This window comes from Nicotiana tomentosiformis, chromosome 12, assembly GCF_000390325.3.
Source record: "Nicotiana tomentosiformis chromosome 12, ASM39032v3, whole genome shotgun sequence".
Classification (NCBI taxonomy): domain Eukaryota; kingdom Viridiplantae; phylum Streptophyta; class Magnoliopsida; order Solanales; family Solanaceae; genus Nicotiana; species Nicotiana tomentosiformis.
Genome location: NC_090823.1, coordinates 131,361,798 through 131,388,166, shown reverse-complemented (window position 1 = coordinate 131,388,166; position 26,369 = coordinate 131,361,798). Strand labels below are relative to the sequence as shown.

The 26,369-nt window shown below is 41.3% G+C and overlaps 1 protein-coding gene across 1 annotated transcript; it reads right to left on the bottom strand.

Moving 5' to 3' along the window:
* LOC138903410 (uncharacterized) lies at positions 1-24,600 on the bottom strand. Its single transcript, XM_070191384.1, has 3 exons — positions 24,401-24,600; positions 865-1,507; positions 1-660 (listed from the first exon to the last, which is right to left on the bottom strand). The coding sequence occupies exons 1-3, from the start codon at positions 24,598-24,600 to the stop codon at positions 1-3; spliced, it is 1,503 nt and encodes a 500-aa protein (XP_070047485.1).
* Between the last annotated feature and the right edge of the window lie 1,769 nt (positions 24,601-26,369).

Here is a 26,369-nt window from a genome sequence, read left to right as displayed (position 1 = left end):
TTATGATGCATTGTCCATTTCTCGCACATAGTCAATATAGTTGTCAAGCTCATAACTAAGATCTTCAAGTTTAGAAGCAGTGAACTCATTTGGATAATATGTAGCAAGTTTCATAATCTTGTTTTTATCATAACTTGTAAAAGAGTCATCGGGACTCAAACTAGCTATACCAAGAAGAAAATCAATATTCACTTCACTAAAATGACTGTTAAGCTCCGAAAGTTGCAAATCAATAGCAGCACAAAAAATATCTATGTACAAATGATGATAAGCAGTTGAGTTTTTACGCTTCGACTTTCTAAGACCATACTTCTCATCCATTTTTGAGATCACAATACCACTCTTATCACAAAACGAAGAGACATCTTCTATCAAAGAATTCCATTTAGATTCCCTCATTGTTTGCACTTGCCTCTTTGAGAAATCAGCAAGTTTCATAGCACTAACAATATCTTGATCTTTTCTTTGCAGAGCTATATTCAAATCATATATAATTGCTAATATTTTTAACATCAAATATGATATACACACAAACTCATAAGATCTTATATCTTCCACTAGACTTTTTGCTAGTGCTTTCTCCTGATTTGAACCCTCATTTGCAAGAACTCCAAGTACATGAACAATTGATAAGAATAAAGAAATAAAGTTACGCAATGTCTTAAAGTGAGATCCCCAACGAGTATCACCTGGTCTTTGAAGCCCAAGTTTTTTTTATTTAATCCACTTCCTGTATGAACTTCACCAAGCACTAATAACTCGTCTAATTTTTCAGTTTAATCATCTCTAAGCATCTTTCTACACTTCTAAGAACCTCCAACAACATTCAAAACATTAGCAAGAATGTCAAAAAAAATTATTTACATCATGGTGTTTCTTTGCAACAACTACAAGAGTCAATTGCAATTGATGAGCAAAGCAATGTATGCAATATGCCGAAGGATTATCTTTTAGAATCAAAATTTTAAGACCATTGATTCCTCCTTGCATGTTACTAGCTCCATCATACTCTTGTCCCCGTATTAGAGATGAACTCAATGAATGTTGTAAAAGCAAAGAATATATTATTTTTTGTAATGCATGTGCAGTTGTAGTTTTAACATGAACAAGACTAAGGAATCGCTTAATAAATTCACATTCCTTGTTGACATAGGGCAGAACAAGAGCCATTTGTTCCTTATGAGAGACATCCTTAGAATCATCAAATAATATCCCAAAAAAATCCCCATTCAAGTCTTCAATAATTGCTTTCACCGTTACTTTTGCACAAGAATTCACAATATCTTTTTGAATATCAGGAGAAGTCATTGTGTTATTTTTTGGAGCTTTTTCTAATACAATATTTTTCACATATTCCGTATCTTTTTTAATATCAGGAGAAGTATAAGGCCATTTGCTACGCCTTGGATCTTCTTCACTTGGAGTATTTTTCTTTGGTTCTTCCCGTGGTCGTTTATAATTAGGTCTTTCACTTAACGACTCACATTCAGTTTTATACAGATAAATACTTTTCAAGAATTCAATATTATTTGATTCAATTACTGTATTAACATGAATTTCGGGATTATCAGATTTATGAACCAAAAATCGACATGCTTTACTGTTTGTAGCATATTCAATAAAAACACAATCCACAGTTTTTGGTCCGATTTTTATCCTTTTGGGTAAAGGTACTTGTACCTTTGCTAGACACCCCCACACTTTGAAATATTTCAAGTTGGGTTTTCTTCCTTTCTATTTTTCATATGGAATAGATTGCGTTTTGCTGTGGGGTACTGTGATGACCCAAAATGTCATTTTTAAATTTAATAATTTTTTTCTGTGTTCTAAGACCTCAAAAATCACTATTCATCATTCCTCGACTTGCGTGCGTAGTCCGTATAATTTTTTGAAAAGTTTTTATGTGAAAAATTTATTAAAATATGAAATAGAGCCTTAAAACTCAATTGAGTTGACTTTGGTCAACAGTTTGAGCAAACGGACTCAGATCAGTATTTTGACAGTTCCAGTAGGTCTGTATCATGATTTGGGACTTGTACGTATGCCAGGAATTTAATTTGGAGGTCCCTAGCTCAAGTTATGGCCATTTAACGGAAACTAGAAATTTAAAGGTTAAAGATTTCCAAGTTTGACTATAAATTGATTTTATTGATATCGGGGTCGGATTCGAGTTCTGAAAATTTTTATAGGTCTGTTATGTCATTTATGACTTGTCTGTCGAATTTGGTGAGAAACAGAGTTGATTTGACGTGATTCAGACGTTCGGTTGTGAAAATAGAAGTTTTAAAGTTTTCTTAAAAATTTCATTTGATTTTGTGTCCGATTTGTAATTCTAGGTGTTAAATTGGTGTTTTGATCACGCGAGCGAGTTCGTATGAGGTTTTTGGACTTGTGTGCATGTTTGTTTTGGAGCCCTGAGGGCTCGAGTGAGTTTCGGATAACCTACATACCATTTGAACTTTGAGAAAAATCTGGTTTTTAGCTTCCGATGTCATCTGGTGCATTGTGCTTTGCGATCGCGAAGCCATTCCTGCGATCGCGAAGAGGAAATTATGAGTCATGAGTTTTATTCTTCGCGTTCGCGAAGATAGGTATGCGATCGCGGAAGCTTAGCTTCCAGTGAACTGCGAACGCGAGGGCCAAGCCGCGTTCGCGTAGAAGGAATGAAGGCAGAAGCTGGGCATGCCATTTGTGCTACGCGATCGCACAAGTCAGTACGCGATCACGTAAGGCTGAGAAAATATTCTCCGCGATCGCATGGCCATTTATGCGATCGCGTAGAGTTAAAAATCTGGGCAGCCAAAATATGCTTCGCGATCGCAAAGAGTTATCCACGATCGTGAAGAGTTAAATGGACCTAGCAGAAGTTGTTCTACGCGATCGCGAATGAATTCCCGCGATCGCAATGAGTAAAAATATGGGCAAACAGAACTTAAGTTCTAGAAATGAGATTTCGACCCATTTTCCACCATTTTCGATTTTGAGCTCGGGTAAGACGAATTTTGGGCGATTTTCACAGGAAAACATTGGGGCAAGTGTTCCTTATCCTATATTGTTTATATTTCATGATTCCATACTCATTTATATCATCAATCCGTGAAATTATTGAAGAAAAATTAGATTTTTATAAAATCTTCTAAAAATGTAAAATGAATATTTGAAAGCCAATCCGATATCGGAATTCGATAAATTTTGTACGGTTGAACTCGTAACGGAACGGGTATTCAGATTTCGTGAGTTGTTCCGGGATTCGAGACGTGGGTGTGATGACCCAAAAGGTCATATTATATTTTAGAACTCGAATATGCGCTCTTAAGCCTTAAAAATCTCATTTTTACCCTTTTCGATTTGCGTGCACAGTCCGGGCATGTTTTCAGAAAACTTTTATGTTGAAAATTGATCAAAATAAGAATTTTTACCTAAAAAGTTAATTTTAGTTATCTTTGGTCAACATTTTTGGTAAACGGGCCCGGATCCATACTTTGACGGTTCCGGTGGGTCCGTATCAAATTATGGGGCCTGGGCGTATGCCCGGAATCGAATTTGGAGGTCCCTATCTCGAGTTATGAATTTTTGATAAAAATTAAAAGTCTGAGAATTAATTATTTTTAAGAATTGGTTGGTGTTTGGCCTTTTTGATACCGGGTTCGTATTTTGGTTGCGGAGCCCGGTATAGATCCAATATAATATTTATGACTTATCTGTGAAATTTAGTGAGAAACGAAGTTGGTTTGACGCGATTCGGACGTCCAGTGGTGAAGATAGAAATTTTGAAAGTGTCCTTGAGAATTTCATTTGATTTGGTGCTAAATTCGTAGTTCTAGGTGTTATTTTGGCGATTTGATCGTGAGAACAAGTCGTATGATGATTTTAGACTTGTGTGCATATTTAGTTTGAAGCCCCGAGGGCTCGGGTGAGTTTCGGATAGGCCACGGGATGTTTTGGACTTGGGAAAATCTGGTATTTTGCTGCACCAGGTGTTCTGGCATGTCCTTCTTCGCGTTCGCGAAGGTACTCTCGCGAACGCGAAGAGTAAACTGGCCAGGCTGAGATTTCTTCTTCGTGAATGCGAAGGCCTGGTCGCGAACGCGAAGGCTGGGTCATGAACGCGAAGTGATGGGGGATTTACCATTCGCGAACGTGACAGGCTCATCACGAACGCGAAGCTTTTGGGGACCTGGGGGAGGGTTGGTCTTTCCTTCATCGCGAACGCGAGTAATGTATCGCGAATGCGAAGGCCGGGGGGAGTAACCTTCGCGAATGTGAGCAAGGTCTCGCGAACGCGAAGGCTTGGCAGCTCTACTCTTCGCGAACGCGATGCACACTGTCGCCGAGTGCATAAAAATAGAATTAAAACGGGACTTAAGCCATTTCTTCCACATTTTCAAGAACCAAACGGTTAGAGGCGATTTTCAAGAGTTATTTTCTTCCCCAAAGTGTTGGTAAGTGATTCTAAACCATTTTCTTTCAATTACCTATTTCATTTCATAAATTTTCAACCTAAAATCTAGAGTTTTCATGGTAGAATTAGGGGTTTGGGTAGACACTAGAGATTTCGGAAACTTAGGGATTTAGACCTCAATTTGAGGTCGGATTCCAAAACCAATTATATATCCGGGCTCGGGGATGAATGGGTAAATGGATTTTGGTCCGAACTTCGGGTTTTGACCAAGCGGGCCCGTGGTCAATTTTTGACTTTTTGGAGGAAAATTTGGGAAATCTAAATTTATGCAATGTAATTGATTCCTTTCGCAATATTTGATATTATTGAGTCATTTTTGAATAGATACGAGTGGTTTGGAGGTGAATTCTAGAGGAAAAGCTGTGATTGAGTATTGAGTGGCCTTCGAAACGAGGTAAGTGTCGTGGTTAACCCTGACTTGAGGGAATTAGGAACCTCGGATTATTTGCTATGTGAAATTCATGTGAGCGGCGTATATGTGAGGTGGCGAGTACTTATGCGCCGCCAATTTATCTGTTTTCCATGTTTCTCCCGTTTTTCTTATATTGTCTCTTTCCCATGCCTAATTGCTACAGGTTTAGTCTAATATCATTAAATTAATCATTCTTATCATGCTTACGGATCTTCTGGTGATAATTGAGTATTTATTTCGAAGTTGAGATTGATATTGTGGAATCAAATGTTGAAGTAAAGCTTGTACTTGTTATTCTATCTCCCTGTTGTTATTTGTTCATTGCATTATGGTAAGGGAGAGTGTTAATGCACGAAGAGTAATGTCGTGCCATATCATGAGTGTTAATGCACGAAGGGTGATGCCGTGCCATATTGTGAGTGTTAATGCACGAAGGGTGATGCCGTGCCATATTGTGAGTGTTAATGCACGAAGGATGATTCTGTGCCATGATATGAGAGTTAATGCACGAAGGATGATGACGTGCCATGATATGAGAGTTAATGCACGAAGGGTGATGCCATGCCGTTTCTATTATTTTTATGGTGAGATTGAGAGTAAAAGCACGAAGGGTGATACCGTGCATTTTTCCTTTACTGTATTCGTTATTTCTATTGATTCATAGTATATTGGTTGTTCGAGTTATCATTCTGCTATAGTTTCTTATCTCATATTTCCCCCAGCATGTTTCACTTCTATTCTTAGGAACAAATTTCATTTCTATTCTTCTCTGTCGTGCGATTTTGGTTTCTCAATACTGATTGAACTTTTCTACTCTTATTCTCTCTCAGATGGCGAGAACACGTACCACTTCCTCAGCTGAGCAGCAGCCAGAGCCCCCCAGTGGTAGCTCCTACGTGGGGCAGAGGTCGAGGCCGAGGCCGTGCAAGAGGCCGAGGTAGGGGCAGGGCTCAGCCCAGAGCCCGAGCAGTAGCCCCAACAGTGGAGCCTCAGATAGATCTTGACGAGGAGGTTCCAGCCCAGACTGTTCCTGCCGGACCAGCTCAGGTTTCGGAGGGGTTCATTGCCACCCCAGTACTTCAGGACGCTTTGGTGCGTTTGGTGGGGCTTATGGAGAGTGTGGCCCAGACTGGCGCATTTCCCATGGCACCAGCCGTCTCTCAGGCTGGAGGAGGAGCCCAGACTCCCACTACTCCTACTCCGGAGCAGATAGCTCCTTAGTATCAAGTTTCAGTAGCTTATCCAGTCGGAGTAGTTCAGCCGGTTGCTGCGCCATAGACCCGTGACCGGTCAGCTATGTCTTCTGAGGCTTTATGGAGGTTGGACAGGTTTACCAAGCTCTTCACAGTTCACTTCAGTAATGCTCCTTCAGAGGATCCCTAGGAGTATCTCGATAGCTGTCACGAGGTTCTACGGGACATTGGTATAGTGGAGACCAATGGGGTCGATTTTGCTGCATTTCATATGACTGATTCCGCTAAGAAATGGTGGAGAGATTATTTGTTGACCATACCAGCTGGGTCGCCTGCTCTTACTTGGGACCAGTTCTCTCAGCTCTTCCTAGAGAAATTTCTGCCTATCACATTGAGAGAGGAGCGTCGCCGTCAGTTCGAGCGTCTCCAGCAGAGCAGTATGCCTGTTACTCAGTATGAGACCCGTTTTATGGATTTGGCCCGTCATGCTATTCTTCTGCTTCCCACCGAGAGAGAGAGAGAGAGAGAGAGAGAGAGAGGGTGAGGAGGTTTATTGACGGACTTGCTTAGCCTATCAGATTGCCGATGGCTAAGGAGACTGGGAGTGAGATTTTTTTTCAGGCGGCTGCTAATGTCGCCAGACAAGTCGAGATGGTTCTTGCTCAGGGAGGTCAGGGGTCTGACAAGAGACCTCGTCATTCCGGTGAGTTCAGCGGTGCCTCATCTAGAGGTAGGGGTACTTTTGGTAGAGGCCATCCTCCCAGGCCATTTCATTCAGCACTCCAGGCATCCCACGGTGCCTCAGGTGGTCGTGGTCCTCATATGCCTTATTCCGACCAGCTAGCCTACAATGCACCACCAGCTCCTATTAGTGAAACTCCACTCCAGAGTTATCAGGGTGGTTACTCAGGTTGACAGGCTCAGATTCAAGGTCAACAGTCACGGCAGACGAGGTCATGTTAAACTTGTGGTGATCCGAGACACATTGCTAGATTTTGCCCTCGGACATCGGGCAGCTCACAACATCAGGATTCTCGTGCCATGGTTACGACACCAGTTGCTGCACCACCTGCTCAGCCAGCCAGAGGCAGGGGTCAGACAGCTAGAGGTAGAGGCCAGCCTGTTAGAGGTGGAGGTCAGGACGTTAGAGGTAGAGACCAGCCAGCTAGAGGTCATCCTAGGGACGTAGTTCAGGGTAGTGGGGCCCAGCCCCAGTGTTATGCTTTTCCATCCAGGCTTGAGAATGAGTCATCTGACGTCGTTATTACAAGTACTATTTCAGTTTGCAGTAAGGATGCTTCAGTTCTATTTGATCCGGGATCTACTTACTCCTATGTGTCATTTTATTTTGCTTCATGTTTAGTTATGCCCCGTGATTTTTTGAGTGCTCCTGTGTATGTGGCTACATAAGTGAGAGATGCTATTATTGTAGATCGTGTTTATTGTTCGTGTGTGGTCACCATTGGGAGTCTTGAAACTCGTGTAGATCTTCTACTTCTCGATATGGTCAATTTTGATATTATACTGGGTATGGATTGGCTGTCACCTTATCATGCTATATTAGATTGTCACGCCAAGACGATGACCTTAGCCTTGCAGGGGTTGCCTCGATTAAAGTGGAGAAGGACTCTTGGCTATTCTACCAGCAATGTTATCTCTTATGTGAAGGCTCGACATATGATCGAGAAGGGGTGTCTAGCTTACTTGGCTTATGTACGCGATTCTAGTGCGGAGGTTCCTTCCATGGAGTTAGTGCCGGTTGTTTGTGCGTTTCCACAGGTGTTTCCTATAGATCTGTTGGGGATGCCACCCGGCAGGGATATTGATTCCTGCATTGATTTGGCTCCGGGCACTCAGCCCATTTCCATTCCGCCATACCGCATGGCCCCGCTAGAGTTGAAAGAATTGAAGGAACAGTTGCAAGCTTTGCTTGATAAGGGCTTAATTAGACCTAGTGTCTCACCCTGGGGTGCACCTGTGTTGTTTGTGAAGAAGAAAGATGGATTGATGAGAATGTGTATAGATTATCGGTAGTTGGACAAAGTCACTATCAAGAACAAATATCCATTGCCGAGGATTGATGATTTATTTGATCAACTTCAGGGTGCCAAGGTGTTTTCGAAGATTGACTTACGATCTAGCTACCATCAATTGAGGATTAGGGCATCCGATGTCCCTAAGACGACTCTTTGGACTCGGTATGGGCATTATGAGTTTCTAGTGATGTCATTTGGGTTGACAAATGCCCCAGCAGCATTCATGGATTTGATGAACCGGGTGTTCAAGACCTACTTGAATTCCTTTGTGATTGTGTTTATTGATGATATCTTGATCTACTCCCACAGCCGAGAGGAGCATGAGCATTACCTTTGGATCATTCTTTAGACCTTGAGAGACAGCCAATTATATGCTAAGTTCTCAAAATGCGAGTTTTGGTTGAGTTCAGTTGCTTTCTTGGGTCATGTTGTATCAACAGAGGGTATTCAGGTGGTTTCTAGGAAGATTGAGGCAGTTCAGAACTGGCCTAGACCCACATCAGCTACAGAGATTCGTAGTTTCTTGGGATTGGCAGGTTATTACCGTCGGTTTGTGGAGGGGTTTTCATCCATAGCAGCCCCGTTGACCAGGTTGACCCAGAAGGGTGCCCCGTTCAGGTGGTCAGACGAATGTGAGGCGAGCTTCCAGAAGCTCAAGACAGCTTTGACTACGACACTGGTATTAGTGTTACCCACATGTTCAGGATCTTATACAGTATATTGTGACGCATCTCGTATTGGTCTGGGTGCGTTATTGATGCAGGGTGGCAAGGTTATTGCATATGCTTCGCGACAACTGAAGATTCACGAGAAGAATTACCCTGTTCATGATCTAGAGCTGGCAGCCATTGTTCACGCACTGAAGATTTGGAGGCACTATCTTTACGGCGTGCCATGTGAGGTATTCACGCATCATCGGATCTTGCAGTATTTTTTCAAGCAAAATGAGCTCAATTTGAGGCAGAGGAGGTGGTTAGAGCTATTGAAAGACTATGACATCATCATATTGTATCATCCTGGGAAGGCCAATATGGTGGCCGATGCTTTGAGTAGAAAGTCAGCTAGTATGGGTAGCCTTGCTTATATTCCCGGTTGTCAGAGACCGCTTGCATTGGATGTTCAGGCCCTGGCTAATCAGATTGTGAGGTTGGATGTTTCTGAGCCCAGCCGTGTTTTAGCTTGTACAGTTGCTCAGTCTTCCTTGTTTGGGCGCATCAGAGATCGGCAGTATGGCGATCCTTATTTGCTTGTCCTTAGAGACATAGTGTGGCACGGTGGTGCCAAGCAGGTTACTGTTGGAGATGATGGAGTTTTGAGGATGCAGGGTCGTATTTGTGTGCCTAATGTGGATGGACCTCGTGAGTTGATTCTTGAGGATGCCCACAGTTCCTGTTATTCTATTCATCCGGGTGCCGCCAAGATGTATCAGGACGTGCGACAACATTATTGGCGGAGGAGGATAAAGAAGGACATAGTTGCATATGTAGCTCGGTGTCAAAATTTCCAGCAAGTAAAGTGTGAGCATCAGAGACCTAGTGGTTTGCTTCAGAAGATAGAGATTCCTGAGTGGAAGTGGGAGCGTATCACTATGGATTTTGTTGTTAGACTCCCACAGACTCAGAGGATGTTCGATGCAGTTTGGGTCATTGTGGACAGGCTGACCAAGTTAGCGCACTTCATTCCTGTGGCAGTTACTTATTCTTCGGAGCGGTTGGCAGAGATTTACATTCGTGAGATCGTCCGTCTTCACAGTGTGCCCGTGTCAATCATTTCTGATCGAGGTGCGCAGTTCACCTCGTACTTCTGGAGGGCAGTACAACGTGAGTTGGGTATGAGGGTTTAGTTGAGCATAACATTTCATCCTCAGACGGACGGGCAGTTCGAACGCACTATTCAGATCTTGGAGGATATGCTCCGCGCATGTGTTATAGACTTCGGAGGATCGTGGGATCAGTTCTTGCCCCTTGCATAGTTCGCTTACAACAACAGCTACCAGTCGATCATTCAGATGGCTCCCTATGAGGCATTATATGGTAGGCGGTATCGGTCGCCAATTGGGTGGTTCGAGCCGGGGAAGGCTCGTTTTTTGGGCACAGACTTAGTACTGGATGCCTCGGATAAGGTCAAGATTATTCAGGATCGACTTCGCACAACTCAGTCCAGGTAGAAGAGTTATGCCAACCGCAGAGTTAGTGATGTTGCATTCATGGTCGGGGAGAGAGTGTTGCTTTGGGTATCACCCATTAAGGGTGTAATGAGGTTCAAAAAGAAGGGCAAGTTGAGCCCTAGGTATATCGGACCTTTTGAGATTCTGTAGAGAGTGGGAGAGGTAGCTTACAGGCTTACGTTGCCACCTAGTTTAGCAGCTGTTCATCCGGTATTCCATGTGCCCATGCTTCGAAAGTATCACGGCGATCCGTCCCATGTGTTAGATTTCAGCTCTGTCCAATTGGATAAGGGTTTGAATTACGAGGAGGAGCCGATGGCTATTCTAGCCAGGCAAGTTCGCCAGTTGAGATCAAAGAGTTACCCTTCAGTTCGAGTGCAGTAGAGAGGTTAGCATGTTGCGGCAGCTACTTGGGAGTCCGAGTCCGGTATGCGGAGTAGATATCCCTACCTTTTCACCAGCTTAGGTACTTTTCTATGTCCGTTCGAGGACGAACGGTTGTTTTAGAGGTGGAGAATGTGATGACCCAAAAGGTCATCTTATGTTTTAGAACTCGAATATGCGTACTTAAGCCTTAAAATCTCATTTTACCCTCCTCGATTTGCGTGTACAATCCGGACGTGTTTCTGGAAAACTTTTATGTTAAAAATTGATGAAAATAAGAATTTTTGCCTAAAAAGTTGATTTTAATTGACTTCGGTCAATATTTTTGGTAAACGGGCCCGAATCTATGCTTTGACAGTCCCGGTAAGTCCGTATCGAATTATGGGACCTGGGCGTATGCCCGGAATCAAATTTGGAGTTCCCTAACTCGAGTTATGAATTTTTGATGAAAATTAAAAGTCTAAAAATTAATTATTTTTAAGAATTGGATCAGTTTGGCCTTGTTGATACCGGGTCCGTATTTTGGTTCCGGAGCCCGGTATAGGTCCAATATAATATTTATGACTTATCTGAGAAATTTGGGGAGAAACGGAGTTTGTTTGACGTGATTCGGACGCCCGGTGGTGAAGATAAAAAATTTAAAGTGTCCTTGAGAATTTTATTTAATTTGGTGCTAAATTCATAGTTCTAGGTGTTATTTTGGCAATTTGCTTGCGCGAGCAAATTCGTATGATGTTTTTAGACTTGTGTGCATGTTTGGTTTGGAGCCCCGAGGGCTCGGGTGAGTTTTGGATAGGCTACGAGATGTTTTGGACTTGAAAAAATCTAGTATTTTGCTGCAGCAGGTGATCTGGCATATCCTTCTTCACGTTCGCGAAGGTACTCTCGCGAACGCGAAGAGTAAACTGGTTAGGCTGAGATTTCTTCTTCGCGAACGCGAAGGCCAGGGGGGAGTAACCTTCGTGAACGCGACAGTGGCCTCGTGAACGCGATGCACACTGTCGCCCATTGTATAAAAACAGAATCAAAACGGGACTTAAGCCATTTCTTCAACATTTTCAAGAACCAAATGGTTAGAGGCGATTTTCAAGAGTCATTTTCTTCCCCAAAGTGTTGGTAAGTGATTCTAAACCATTTTCTTTCAATTGCCCATTTCATTTCATAAATTTCAACCTAAAATTTAGAGTTTTCATGGTAGAAATAGGGGTTTGGGTAGAAACTAGGGATTTCGGAAATTTGGGGATTTAGACCTCAATTTGAGGTCGGATTCCAAAACCAATTATATATCCGGGCTCGAGGGTGAATGGGTAAATGAATTTTGGTCCGAATCTCGAGTTTTGACCAAGCGGGCCCGGGGTCGATTTTTGACTTTTTGGAGGAAGATTTGGAAAATCTAAATTTAAGCAATGTAATTGATTCCTTTCGCAATATTTGATATTATTGAGTCATTTTTGAATAGATACTAGTGGTTTGGAGGTGAATTCTAGTGGAAAAGCTGTGACTGAGTATTGAGTGGCCTTCAGAACGAGATAAGTGTCGTGGTTAACCCTTACTTGAAGGAATTAGGAACCTCAGATAATTTGCTATGTGAAATTCATGTGAGCAGCGTATATGTGAGGTGACGAGTACTTATGCGCTGCCAATTTACCAGTTTTCCTTGTTTCTACTATTTTTCTTATATTGTCTCTTTTCCATGCCTAATTGCTACAAGTTTAGTCTAATGTCGTTAAATTAATCGTTCTTATCATGCTTACGGATCTTCTGGTGATAATTGAGTATTTATTTCGAAGTTGAGATTGATATTGTGGAATCAAATATTGAAGTAAAGCTTGTACTTGTTATTCTATCTCCCTGTTGTTATTTGTTCATTGCATTATGGTAAGGGAGAGTGTTAATGCACGAAGGGTGATACCGTGTCATATTGTGAGTGTTAATGCACGAAGGGTGATGCCGTGCCATATTGTGAGTGTTAATGCACGAAGGGTGATGTCGTGCCATGATATGAGAGTTAATGCACGAAGGGTGATGCCGTGCCGTTTCTATTATTTTTATGGTGAGATTGAGAGTAAAAGCACGAAAGGTGATACCGTGCATTTTTCCTTTACTGTATTCGTTGTTTCTGTTGATTCATAGTATATTGGTTGTTCGAGTTATCATTCTGCTGTAGTTCCTTATCTCATATTTCCCCCAGCATGTTTCCACCTCACGATATTTCCTGTCTAGCTCTTCATTATTGTTATTTGAATATACACTGTTAAATTATACAAGTTGATTTGTCGGTGCCTTGCCTTAGCCTCGTCAGTACTTCATCGAGGTTAGGCTCGACACTTACCAGTATATGGGGTCAGTTGTACTGATACTGTAATCTGCACTTTCTGTGCAGATTTTGGTACTGGCTCTGGTTGATCGAGATTTTGCTATTAGACCGCTATCCGGAGACTCAAGGTAGATCTGTCGGCGTTCACAGACCTTGAAGTCCCCGTCTATCTTTTCTGTTCTATTGTTTCTTTCATTCAGACAATTGTATTTCTTTCAGACTATTACTTGTAGTGAATTCTAGAATACTCGTGAATTGAGACTCCAGATCCGAATGGTAGTAGTTAATAAAATTTTGATATTATTCCGCACTCACTAAATTTCATCTTAGCTAATTTGCTGTTAATCACTGAATGGAATAAGGATTGGTTTAATGATTCTCTAACGTTGGCATGCCTAACAAGTGAAATGTTAGGCGCCATCAAGGTCCCGACGAAAGGTGATACCGTGCATTTTTCCTTTACTGTATTCGTTGTTTCTGTTGATTCATAGTATATTGGTTGTTCCAATTATCATTCTGTTATAGTTCCTTATCTCGTATTTCCCCCAGCATGTTTCCCCCGCCCGATATTTCCTGTCTAGCTCTTCATTACTGTTATTTGTATATACACTGTTAAATTGTACAAGTTGATTTGTAGGTGCCTTGACTTAGCTTCGTCACTACTTCGTCGAGGTTAGGCTCGACACTTACCAGTACATGGGGTCAGTTATACTGATACTGCACTCTGCACTTTCTGTGCAGATTTTGGTACTGGCTCGTGTTGATCGAGATTTTGCTATTGGACCGCTATCCGGAGAATCAAGGTAGATCTGTCGGCGTTCACAGACCTTGAAGTCTCCGTCTATCTTTTCTGTTCTACTGTTTCTTTCATTCAGACAGTTGTATTTCTTTCAGACTATTACTTGTAGTGAATTCTAGAATGCTCGTGAATTGTGACTCCATATCTGGGTGGTAGTAGTTAATACAATTTTGATATTATTCCGCACTCACTATATTTCATCTTAGCTAATTTGTTGTTAATCACTGAATGGAATAAGGATTGGTTTAATGATTCTCTAACGTTGGCTTGCCTAACAAGTGAAATGTTATGCGCCATCACGGTCCCGACGGTAAAAATTCTGGGTTGTAAAAGTGGGTCCCACTTATGATTTTTGAGATAAATTTTGGATTTTAATCCAGAGAATTAGTAAATTCATATGGAATTAATTCCTACGATTTATATTGAACATATTGAATTATTTATGACTAGATTTGAGGATTTCGGACACGAATTCGCGAGGCAAAGGTGTATTGGATTCTTGAATTTGGTTGCAAACCGAGGTACGTGTCGTAGTTAACCTTGACTTGAGGGAGTATGACTTAATTGTCTATTTGCTACATAATTTAATGTGCGGGTACAACGTATATGTGAGGTGACGAGTACTTATGCGTTGTGGTAGAGTCAAAGCATGCGAGTGGAATTTGTTTATTGTGAATAATTATATATTTAATTATTATATTCCTGCTTAAGTTTATTATTGATTATTTGATTATTATTCGTGAAATTATTATTCATTTAAATATTGTTGAATATTTGGAAGGTGAAGTCGGTATTTTGGTATTGAATTGATTGATAAGTGTATATCCCCGCACTTAAATACTCTTTCGAATTTATATTATTATTTTCATGGTAAGGAAGAGTGTAAAAGCACGAAGGGTGTTGTCGTGCCATTTGTGAGTGTAAAAGCACGAAGGGTATTGTCGTTCCATTTGTGAGTGTAAGAGCACGAAGGGTATTGCCGTGTCATTTGTGAGTGTAAAAGCACGAGGGGTGTTGCCGTGCCATTTGTGAGTGTAAGAATGAAGGGTGTTGTCGTGCCATTTGTGAGTGTAAAAGCACGAAGGGTGATGCCGTATCAAATGAGAGTAAAAGTACAAAGGGTTGTGCCGTGCCATTTTCATATTATCATTTGCTCATTTTATTGTTGATAAATTAATTGGCTGCTAAGTGACACTCCTCCTGCTGAAATTATTATATCCTTCCCCTTCGCATGTTCCCTCCCAATTTATAAATTATTACTGTGTATTTGTATATACTTGTACAGGTGGTTTACATACGTGTCTTGTCATAGCCTCGTCACTACTTCGTCGAGGTTAGGCTCGGCACCTACCAGTACATGAGGTTGGTTGTACTGATACTGCACTCTACACTTCTTGTGTAGATTTTGGAGTTAGTCCCAGCGGCGTACTGTAGATTTGCCCGGATACAGCTACTAGTGGAGACTTGAGGTATAACTGCACAACGTTCGCAGTTCTGAAGTCTCCTTCTCTATTATCTCAGCTGTGTATTATATTTCAAACAGCTTGAATTTTATTCAAACCTTTATTTGTATTATTCTAGAAGCTCATGCACTTGTGACTCCAGTTCTGGGATGGTATTTAGATATCGCTATTATTATGGATTGTTCACTACATTTCAGACCTTATTTCCGCATTTGTTTCTTTGTTATTAATTACATTAAAATTGTTTTGAAATGGCTAATATTATTCTAACGTTAGCTTGCCTAGCAAGTGAAATGTTAGGCGCCATCACAATCAAGAAGGTGAGAATTTCGGGTCGTGACAGTTGGTATCAGAGCACTAGATTACATAGGTCTCACGAGTCACGAGCAAGATTAGTAGAGTCTGAAGGATCGGTACGGAGATGTCTGTACTTATCTCTCAGAGTCTATGAAGTTTAAGAACAATTTCGCTTCTTTCTTATTCTATCGTGCGATTTTATTCTATCATCGATGATTGAACCATTCTATTCTTATTCTCTCGTAGATGGTGATAACACGTAATACATAAACCGATGGATAGGGACCAGAGCCCTTGGTGGCAACTATGGCCAAGGGTAGAGGTCGAGGCCGAGGTCGTGCTAGGGGTAGAGGCAGAGGCAGAGGTAGAGCTCATTCTAGAGCTCGAGCAGCAGCACCTGTTGTAGAACCTTAGGTAGATCTTCAGGAAGAGGTTCCCGTTCAGACTGTATCGATTGGATCAGTTTAGGTCCCGGAAGGATTTATAGCTACTCCAGTGCTTCAGGACGCTCTAGTCCATTCGGTGAGTCTTATAGAGGGTGTGGCCCAAAATGGTACATTTCCAGTGGCACCAGCCATCTCACAGGCTGGGGGAGGAGCACATATTCCCACTACCCCCGCTCTGGAGCAGATGGCTCCCCAGAATCAGGCTCCAGCAGCCCCGCCAGTTGGGGTAGTTCAGGCAGTTGTTGGGGCGCAGGCCAGTGATAGGCATGCCATGTCTTCTGAGGCCTTAGTGAGACTGGATAAGTTTACTAAGCTCTTTCTAGTTCACTTCAGTGGTACACCTTCTGAGGACCCACAGGACTATCTTGAACGCTGCCATGAGGTACTGCGGAACATGGGTATAGTTGAGACCAATGGGATTGATTTTGCTGTATTTCATATGATGAGTTCCGCCAAGAGGTGGTGGAGAGATTATACATTGACCAGACCAGTTGGATTGCCTGCATTGACCTGGGAAAAGTTCTCACGGCTATTTCTAGAGAAGTTTCTCCCTATCACATTGAGAGAGGATTGCCGCAGGCAATTTGAGCATCTACAGTAGGGCAACATGACTATTAATCAGTATGAATCCCGTTTTGTGGATTTAGCCTATCATGCTATCCTTTTACTACCTACTGAGGGAGAGAGAGTGAGGAGGTTTATTGAGGGACTCACTCACCCTATCAGGCTTCAGATGGCCAAGGAGGCCGGAAGTGAGATTTACTTTCAGGCGGCTGCTAATGTCACGAGGAGGATCGAGATGGTTCTTGCACAAGAGAGAGGGCAGAGGTCTGATAAGAGGCCTCGTCAGCTCGGTGGTTTCAGTGGTGCCTCGTCTGGAAGCAGGGGTAATTTTGGTAGGGGTCATCCTCCCAAACCATTTCATTTAGCACTTCAGGCATCTCCTGGTGCTTCAGGGAGTCATGGTCCTATTATGCCTTACTCTGGGCAGCCAACATTTAGTGCACATTCAGCTCCTATCAGTGCACCACCACTCCAGAGTCACTACAACGGTTATTCAGCTCGTTCGGGTCAGCAGTCACAACAGCCAAGGTCCTGTTATACTTGTGGTGATCCGAGGCACATTGCTAGATTCTGCCCCATGTCTCAGGGCAGTATGCAGCAGCAGGGTTCTCATGCTATGGTTCCAGCACCGGTTGCTTCACCGCCTACTCAGCCAGCTAAAGGCGGAGGTCAGACCGTTAGAGGTGGAGGCCAGCCAGTTAGAGGCTACCCCAGGGACGTAGTTCAGAGTGGTGGGGCCCAACCCCGATTTTATACTTTTCCAGCTAGGCCTGAGGTCGAATCATCCGATGTCGTGATTACAAGTATTGTTCCAGTTTTCCATAGAGATGCTTCAGTTCTATTTGATCCAGGATCTACTTATTCCTACATGTCCTCTTATTTTGCTTCATATCTGGTGATTCCTCGTGATTCTCTAAGTGCTCCTGTGTGTGTGTCCACTCCGGTGAGAGATTCTATCATGGTAGATCATGTCTATCATTTGTGTGTGGTTACTATTGGGAGTCTTGAGACTAGTGTGGATCTTCTACTTCTTGATATGGTAGATTTCGATATCATCTTGGGAATGGATTGGCTGTCACCTTATCATGCTATATTGGATTGTCATGCCAAGACGGCGACCCTAGCCATGCCGGGGTTACCTCGATTAGAGTGGAAAGGAACTCTTGAACATTCTACCAGCAAGGTTATTTCTTATATGAAGGCTCAGAGTATGGTCGAGAAAGGGTGTCTAGCCTATTTGGCTTATATTCGCGATCCCAGTGCGGATATTCCTTCTATGGACTCAGTACCAGTTGTTCGTGAATTTCCAAAAGTATTTCCCGCAGATTTGCCGGGAATACCACCCGACAGAGATATTAACTTCTGTATTGATTTAGCTACAGACACTCAGCCCATTTCTATCCCACCATACCTTATGGCCCCGCCAGAGTTGAAAGAATTGAAAGAGCAATTACAAGACTTACTTGATCAGGGATTCATTAGACCCACTGTCTCGCCCTGGGGTGCACCAGTACTATTTTTAAAGAAGAAAGATGGTTCAATGCGAATGTGTATAGATTATCGACAGTTGAACAAGGCTACTATCAAGAACAAGTATCCACTTCTAAGAATTGATGACTTATTCGATCGGCTTCAGGGTGCCAAGGTGTTTTCAAAGATCGACTTGAGGTCTGGATACCATTAGTTGAATATTAGGGCATCTGATGTCCCTAAGACAACTTTTCGGACTCGGTATGGGCATTACGAATTCCTAGTGATGTCATTTGAGTTGATAAATGCCCCAACAACATTTATGGATTTGATGAATCGGGTGTTCAAACCCTATTTTGATTCTTTTGTGGTTGTATCCATTGATGATATCTTGATTTACTATAGCAGTCGAGAGGAGCATAAGCAGCATCTTCGGAGTGTACTTCAGACTTTGAAGAATAATTAATTATATGCCAAATTTTTAAAATGTGAATTTTGGTTAGACTCAGTTGCCTTTTTGGGGCATGTTGTATCGGCAGAAGGCATAAAAGTGAATCCTAAGAAGATTGAGGCTGTTCAGAATTGGCCTAGACCTACTTCAGTTACAGAGATTCAGAGTTTCCTGGGTTTGACAGGTTATTATCGTCGATTCGTGGAGGAGTTTTCATCTATAGCAAGCCTATTGACCAGACTGACCCAGAAAGGTATCCCATTCAGATGGTCAGGCGAGTGTGAGTTGAGCTTTCAGAAGCTCAAGACTGCTTTGACTACGTCGCCAGTGTTGGTATTACCCACAGGTTCAGGATCTTATACGGTGTATTGTTATGCATCTCACGTTGGGCTTGGTGCAGTATTGATGCAAGATGGCAGGGTGATTGCATATGCATCGCGACAGTTGAAAGTTCATGAGAAGAATTTTCCTGTTCATGACTTAGAATTGGCAGCCATTGTCCACGCTTTGAAGATTTGGAGACATTACCTTTACGGTGTCTCGTGTAAGGTATTTACTGATCATCGTAGCCTGCCGTATCTATTCAGGAAAAAAGATCTCAATTTGAGGCAGAGAAGATGGTTGGAGTTGTTGAAAGATTTTGATATCACTATTTTGTATCACCTCGAAAAGGCCAATGTGGTGGCTGATGCTTTAAGTAGATAGGCTGTGAGTATGTGCAGTCTTGCATATATTTCGGTTGGTGCGAGACCGTTAGCTGCAGATGTTCAGACTTTGGCTAATCAGTTCATGAGGTTAGATGTTTCGGAACCTAGTCGGGTTCTAGCTTGCACAGTCGCCCGGTCTTCTTTATATGAGCGCATCGGAGAGCGGTAGTATGATGATCCTCATTTACTTGTCCTTAAGGACACGGTGCGGCATGGTGATGCCAAACAGGTTGTTGTGGGAGAAGATGGAGTTCTGCGAATGCAGGGTCGTATTTGTTTGCCTAATGTGGATGGGCTTCATGAATTAATTCTTGAAGAGGCACACAATTCCAGGTATTCTATTCATCCAGGTGCCGCCAAACTGTATCAAGATTTGCGGCAACATTATTGGTGGAGGAGAATGAAGAAGGATATAGTTGCATTTGTAGCTCGGTATCTAAATTATCAGCAAGTTAAGTACGAGCATCAGAGACCTGATGGTTTGCTTCAGAAGTTAGAAATTCCTGAGTGGAAGTGGGAGCATACCGCTATGGATTTTGTTGTTGGGCTTCCACGGACTCAGAGAAAATTCGACGCAGTTTGGGTTATTGTGGACATGTTGACCAAGTCAGCACATTTCATTCCAGTGGCAGTTACCTATTCTTCAGAGCGGTTAGCTTAAATTTATATTCGTGAGATTGTCCGCCTTCACGGTATGCCCGTGTCTATCATTTCTGATCGAGGTACGCAGTTCACTTCGTATTTTTGGAGGGCTGCACAGTGTGAGTTAGGCACGCGGGTTGAGTTGAGTATAACATTTCATCCACAGACAGACAGACAGTCAGAGCGCACTATTGAGATACTGGAAGATATGTTTCACGCTTATGTTATAGACTTTGGAGGTTCTTGGGACCAGTTCTTGCCACTTGCGGAGTTTGCTTATAATAATAGCTAACAATCGAGCATTCAGATGGCTCCATATGAGGCATTATACGGAAGGCGATGCCGTTCGCCAGTTGGTTGGTTTGAACTGGGAGAGGCTCAGTTGTTGGGTACCGATTTGGTACAGGATGCCTTGGACAAAGTCAAAGTTATTCAGGATCGACTTCGCACAGCTCAATCTAGGCAAAAGAGTTATGCCGTAAAGTTCGTGATATTGCATTCATGGTTGGAGAAAGAATATTCCTCCGGGTTTCACCTATGAAAGGTGTAATGAGGTTCGGAAAGAAGGGCAAGGTGTGCCCTAGGTATATTGGACTCTTCGAAATTCTCGAAAGGGTGGGTGAAGTAGCCTACAGGCTTGCATTACCACCTAGTTTATCAGTAGTTCATCCAGTGCTCCATGTCTCTATGCTCCGAAAATATCATGATGATCCGTCCCATGTGTTAAATTTCAGCTCAGTCCAATTGGAAAAGGATTTGACTTATGAGGAAGAGCCGGTAGCTATTCTAGCTCTGCAGGTCCGATAGTTAAGGTCTAAGAGTTATCCTTCAGTTGGGGTACAATGGAGAGGTCAGCCGGTAGAAGTATCTAACTGGGAGTCTGAATCGGATATGCGGAGCAAATATCCACACCTTTTCACCAGCTCAGGTACTTTTTCTAATTCCGTTCGAGGACGGACGTTTGTTTTAGAGGTGGAGAATGTGATGACCCAAAAGGTCATCTTTAAATTTAATAATTTTTTTTGTGTTTTAAGACCTCGAAAAGTACTATTCATTATTTCTCGACTTACGTGCGCAGTCCGTATAATTTTCCAAAAAGTTTTTATGTAAAAAATAGATTAAAATGTGAAATACAGCCTTAAAACTCAACTGAGTTGACTTTGGTCAATATTTTGAGCAAATGGACTCAGATCAGTATTTTGACAGTTACAGTAGGTCCGTATCGTGATTTGGGACTTGGGCGTATGCTCAGAATTTAATTTGGAGGTCCCTAGCTCAAGTTATGGCCATTTAACAGAAACTAGATATTTAAAGGTTAAAAATTTCCAAGTTTGACTACAAATTGACTTTTATTGATATCGGGGTCAGATTCGAGTTCTGAAAATTTTTATAGGTCTGTTATGTCATTTATGACTTGTCTGTCGAATTTGGTGAGAAACAGAGTTGATTTGACGTGATTGAGACGTTCGGTTGTGAAAATAGAAGTTTTCTTAAAAATTTCATTTGATTTGGTGTCTGATTCGTAATTCTAGGTGTTAAATTGGTGTTTGGATCGCGCGAGCGAGTTCGTATGAGTTTTTAACCTTGTGTGCATGTTTGGTTTGGAGCCCCGAGGGCTCGGGTGAGTTTCGGATAGCCTACGGACCATTTGAACGTTGAGGAAAATCTGGTTTTTAGCTTCTGCTGTCATCTGGTGCATTGTGCTTCGACATCGCGAAGCCATTCCTGCGATCGCGAAGAGGAAATTGTGAGTCGTGAGTTTTACTCTTCGCGTTCGCGAAGATAGGTACGCGATCGCGGAAGGTTAGCTTCCAGTGCACTGCGAACGCGAGGGCCAAGCCGCGTTCGCGTAGAAGGAATGAAGGCAGAAGTTGGGCATGCCATTTGTGCTACGCGTTTGCACAAGTCAGTACGCGATCGCGTAAGGCTGAGAAAATATTCTCCGCGATCGCATGACCATTTACGTGATCGCGTAGAGTTAAAAATCTAGGCAGCCAAAATATGCTTCGCGATCGCAAAGAGTTATCCGCGACCATGAAGAGTTAAATGGACCTAGGCAGAAGTTGTTCTACGCAACCGCGAACGAATTCCCGCGATCACGATGAGTAAAAATCTGGGCAAATAGAACTTAAGTTCTGAAAATGGAATTTCGACCCATTTTCCACCATTTTCGATTTTGAGGTCGGGTAAGATGAATTTTGGGAGATTTTTACGGGAAAACATTGGGGTAAGTGTTCCTTATCCTATATTGATTATATTCCATGATTCCATACTCATTTATATCATTAATCTGTAAAATTATTGAAGAAAATCAGATTTTTATAAAATCTTCCAAAAATATAAAATGAATATTTGAAAGTCAATCCGATGTCGTAATTCGATAAATTTTTTATGGTTGAACTCGTATCGGAACGGGTGTTCGGATTTTATAAGTTGTTTCGGGATTCGAGACGTGGGTCCCACTGATGATTTTTGAGATAAATTTCGGATTTTAATCCGGAGAATTAGTAAATTCATATGGAATTAATTCCTACGATTTATATTGAGTATATTGAATTGTTTATGACTAGATTTGAGGATTTCGGACACGAATTCACGAGGCAAAGGTGTATTGGATTCTTGAATTTGGTTGCAAAGCTAGGTAAGTGTCGTGGTTAACCTTGACTTGAGGGAGTAGGACTTAATTGTCTATTTGCTACATGATTTAATGTGCGGGTACAACGTATATGTGAGGTGACGAGTACTTATGCGTTGTGTTAGAGACAAAGCATACGAGTGGAATTTGTTTATTGTGAATAATTGTCTATTTAATTCTGATATTTCTGCTTAAGTTTATTATTGATTATTTGATAATTATTCGTGAAATTATTATTCATTTAATTATTGTTGAATATTTGGAAGGTGAAGTCGGTATTTTGGTATTGAATTGATTGATAAGTGTATATCCCCGTACTTAAATACTCTTTCGAATTTATATTATTATTTTCATGGTAAGGAAGAGTGTAAAAGTACGAAGGGTGTTGTCGTGCCATTTGTGAGTGTAAAAGCACGAAGGGTATTGCCGTGCCTTTTATGAGTGTAAAAGCATGAAGGGTGTTGTCGTGCCATTTGTGAGTGTAAGAGCACGAAGGGTGTTGCCGTGCCATTTGTGAGTGTAAAAGCACGAAGGGTGATGCCGTATCAAATGAGAGTAAAAGCACGAAGGGTGGTGCCGTGCCATTTTCATATTATCATGTGCTCATTTTATTGTTGATAAATTAATTGGCTGCTAAGTGACACTCCTTCTGCTGAAATTATTATATCCTTCCCCTTCGCATGTTCCCTCCCAATTTATAAATTGTTACTTTGTATTTGTGTATACTTGTACAGGTGGTTTACATACGTGTCTTGTTATAGCCTCGTCACTACTTCGTCGAGGTTAGGCTCGGCACTTACCAGTACATGGGGTCGATTGTACTGACATTGCACTCTGCACTTCTTGTGCAGATTTCGGAGTTGGTCCCAGTGGCGTACTGTAGATTTGCCCGGATACAACTACCAGTGGAGATTTGAGGTATAACTGCACAGCGTTCGCATTTCTGAAGTCCCCTTCTATATTATTTCAGCTGTGTATTATATTTCAAACAACTTGAATTTTATTCAGACCTTTATTTGTATTATTCTAGAAGCTCGTGCACTTGTGACTCCAGTTCTGGGATGGTATTTAGATATCGCTATTATTATAGATTATTCACTACATTTTAGACCTTACTTCCGCATTTGTTTCTTTGTTATTAATTAGTTTAAAATTATTTTAAAATGGCTAATATTATTCTAAAGTTGGCTTGCCTAGCAAGTGAAGTGTTAGGCGCCATCACGGTCCCGAAGGTAGGAATTTCGGGTCGTGATAGGTACTCTATTGAGTATTCAGTTAGCCGTAAGGATAACTTTCCCCCACAAACTCTACGGTAATCCGGAACTTATTAATAAAGAATTCATCAATTCCTTTAATGTCCGATTTTTCCTTTTCGCAATTCCATTGGATTGAGATGTGTGGGGGATAGTAGTATGATAGATAATTCCATATTCCAAACATATTTCTGCAAACGGAGATTCATATTCTCCATCCCTATCACTTATAATCATTTTGATCTTTTTATTCAATTGATTCTCCACTTCATTCTTGTATTGCTTAAATGCTTCAATTGCTTCATCATTACTATCAAGCAAATAAACATAACAATATCGAGTACAATCATCAATAAAAGTTATAAAATACTTTTTCCCACCTCAAGATGGTGTCGACTTCATATCACAAATGTCATTATGAATTAAGTCTAAAGGATTTGAATTCCTTTCAACAGACTTATAAGGATGTTTTACAAACTTAGATTCAAGACATATTTGATATTTTGATTTATTACCCTCGAATTTAGGCAATACTTCTAAATTAATTAACTTAAGGTTTTGTAATTGACATGTCCTAAACGAATATTCCATAAATCATTTGATTCCAATAAATAAGAAAAAGCTAAAATTTTATTAATACTGTCAACAACCATTACATTGAGTTTGAAAAGTCCCTCTGTGAGGTAGCTCTTTCCAACATACATTTCGTTCTTGCTTACAACAACCTTGTCAGATAGAAATACACATTTGAATCCATTCTTAACAAGTAAAGAAGTTGAAACTAAAGTCTTCCTAATAGTAGGAACATGAAGAACGTTGTTGAGCATTAACACCTTGCCGAAAGTTATCTTCAGGAATATCTTCCCATAACCCTCAATCTTGGTTGTTGCAGTATTTCCCATGGAAAGCACTTATTCGGGACCAGCAGTAGAGTAAGTCGCAAATGCTTCTTTGACAGCACAGACATGTCGAGTGGCTCCAGAGTCAATCCACCACTCCTTCGGATTTTCAACTAGGTTGCATTCCGAAAGCATTGCACACAGATCATCAATGTCATCATTCTTCTCTGCTATGTTGGCCTGTCCTTTTTTCTTATCCTTTTTCGGGGCCCGACAATCGGGGGCTTTGTGACCAACTTTTCCGTAATAGTAGCAGTTGCCCTTGAATTTTTTCTTATTCTACTTCTTAGTCTGTCCAGAAGACCTCTTCCTCTTCTTACTTTTTGGAGCAGTCTCCTCAACGATATTAGTTCCCATAATCGTTGAATTTCCACTAGACTTCTTCTCGACTGTTTTGTTGTCTTCCTCAATCTTGAGACGAATCACAAGATCTTCCAACTTCATTTCTTTGCGCTTGTGCTTAAGATAGTTTTTGAAATATCTTCACGAAGGAGACAATTTTTCAATCATTGCATCCATTTGAAATGTTTCATTCACTACCATACCTTCAGCAATAAGGTCGTGAAAAATAAATTGAAACTCTTGAACTTGGGTTCCAACAGTTTTGTTGTCTATCATTTTATAGTCTAGAAACTTGACAACCACAAACTTTTTCAAGCATGCATCTTTAGTCTTGTACTTCTTCTCAAGTGCGTCCCATAATTCTTTTGAAGTTTTCATAGCAATGTAGACATTGTACAAGTCATCCTCCAAAGCACTTAGGATGTAGCTTTTGCAAAGAAAGTCTGCTTGTTTCCACGCCTTAACAATCATAAACTTCTCATTGTCCGACATGTCGGCGGCAGGCACTGGAGGATCTTCACTGGTGAACGTCTGCATACCAAGAGTGGTAAGCCAGAAAAACACCCTTTGCTGCCATCCTTTGAAGTTGGCTCCAGAAATTTTTCCCGGTTTCTCGGCTGGTGGCACAGCAGTTTGGTTTCACGAAGCTATCGTCGTTGCCGCAACAGTAGCAGAAGGATTTCTATTATCAATTGACATTTCTCACTGTCAACAACAGAAGAGTTCAATTAATGGCAAGAAATAGTACAGTAAACAGTACTGTAATTAATGATAAACAATATGTTTGATAATAAAAACCGAATTTTTTAATATATTTTTTCACATAAAACGATGAAGTTTTTATGTTCTTCAAATCGTTTCTGAATTTTAATAATCCGATAAAGTTATTATATCTTCAAATCAAAATAGAAAAATTCAGAAGGAGTAGAAAACCACACAGGTTTTAATCTCCAAAAATAGAATACAGATTATAATATAAAAAATAATTTTCTTAAGATTGTTATCGAATTTGTATTACTATATTGAATAATGAGACAGTAAACAAAAACAGAAAGTTAACAGTTGGAAAAGGTGGGAACATTTCCTGTTTGAAATATTCCGGAAAAAAGGATTTAAAATAATCCGGTAAAGAAACGGACCGGGTCAAGTTGCGGGTCCTAGTCTTCCACCATCCATAGTATTGGTTATTGAATCTTGGTTTCCTGTAGGTAGACTGACCTTCTTCGAAGTTTGGTGGAGCAGCCATGAGGATCCTTTCTAGGTGTTAGCCTGATAGAAAGAATCAGCTCTGATACCAATTGATAAAAACTAAGGGTCCACCAAACTATGTAGAGAACCAGGTTCTCTATAAGTTCTCATAGAACACATGCACACTGCAGTAGGTAAATGATACAAAGAAGTTTTATATGGAAAACTCCCTGCTCACGGAA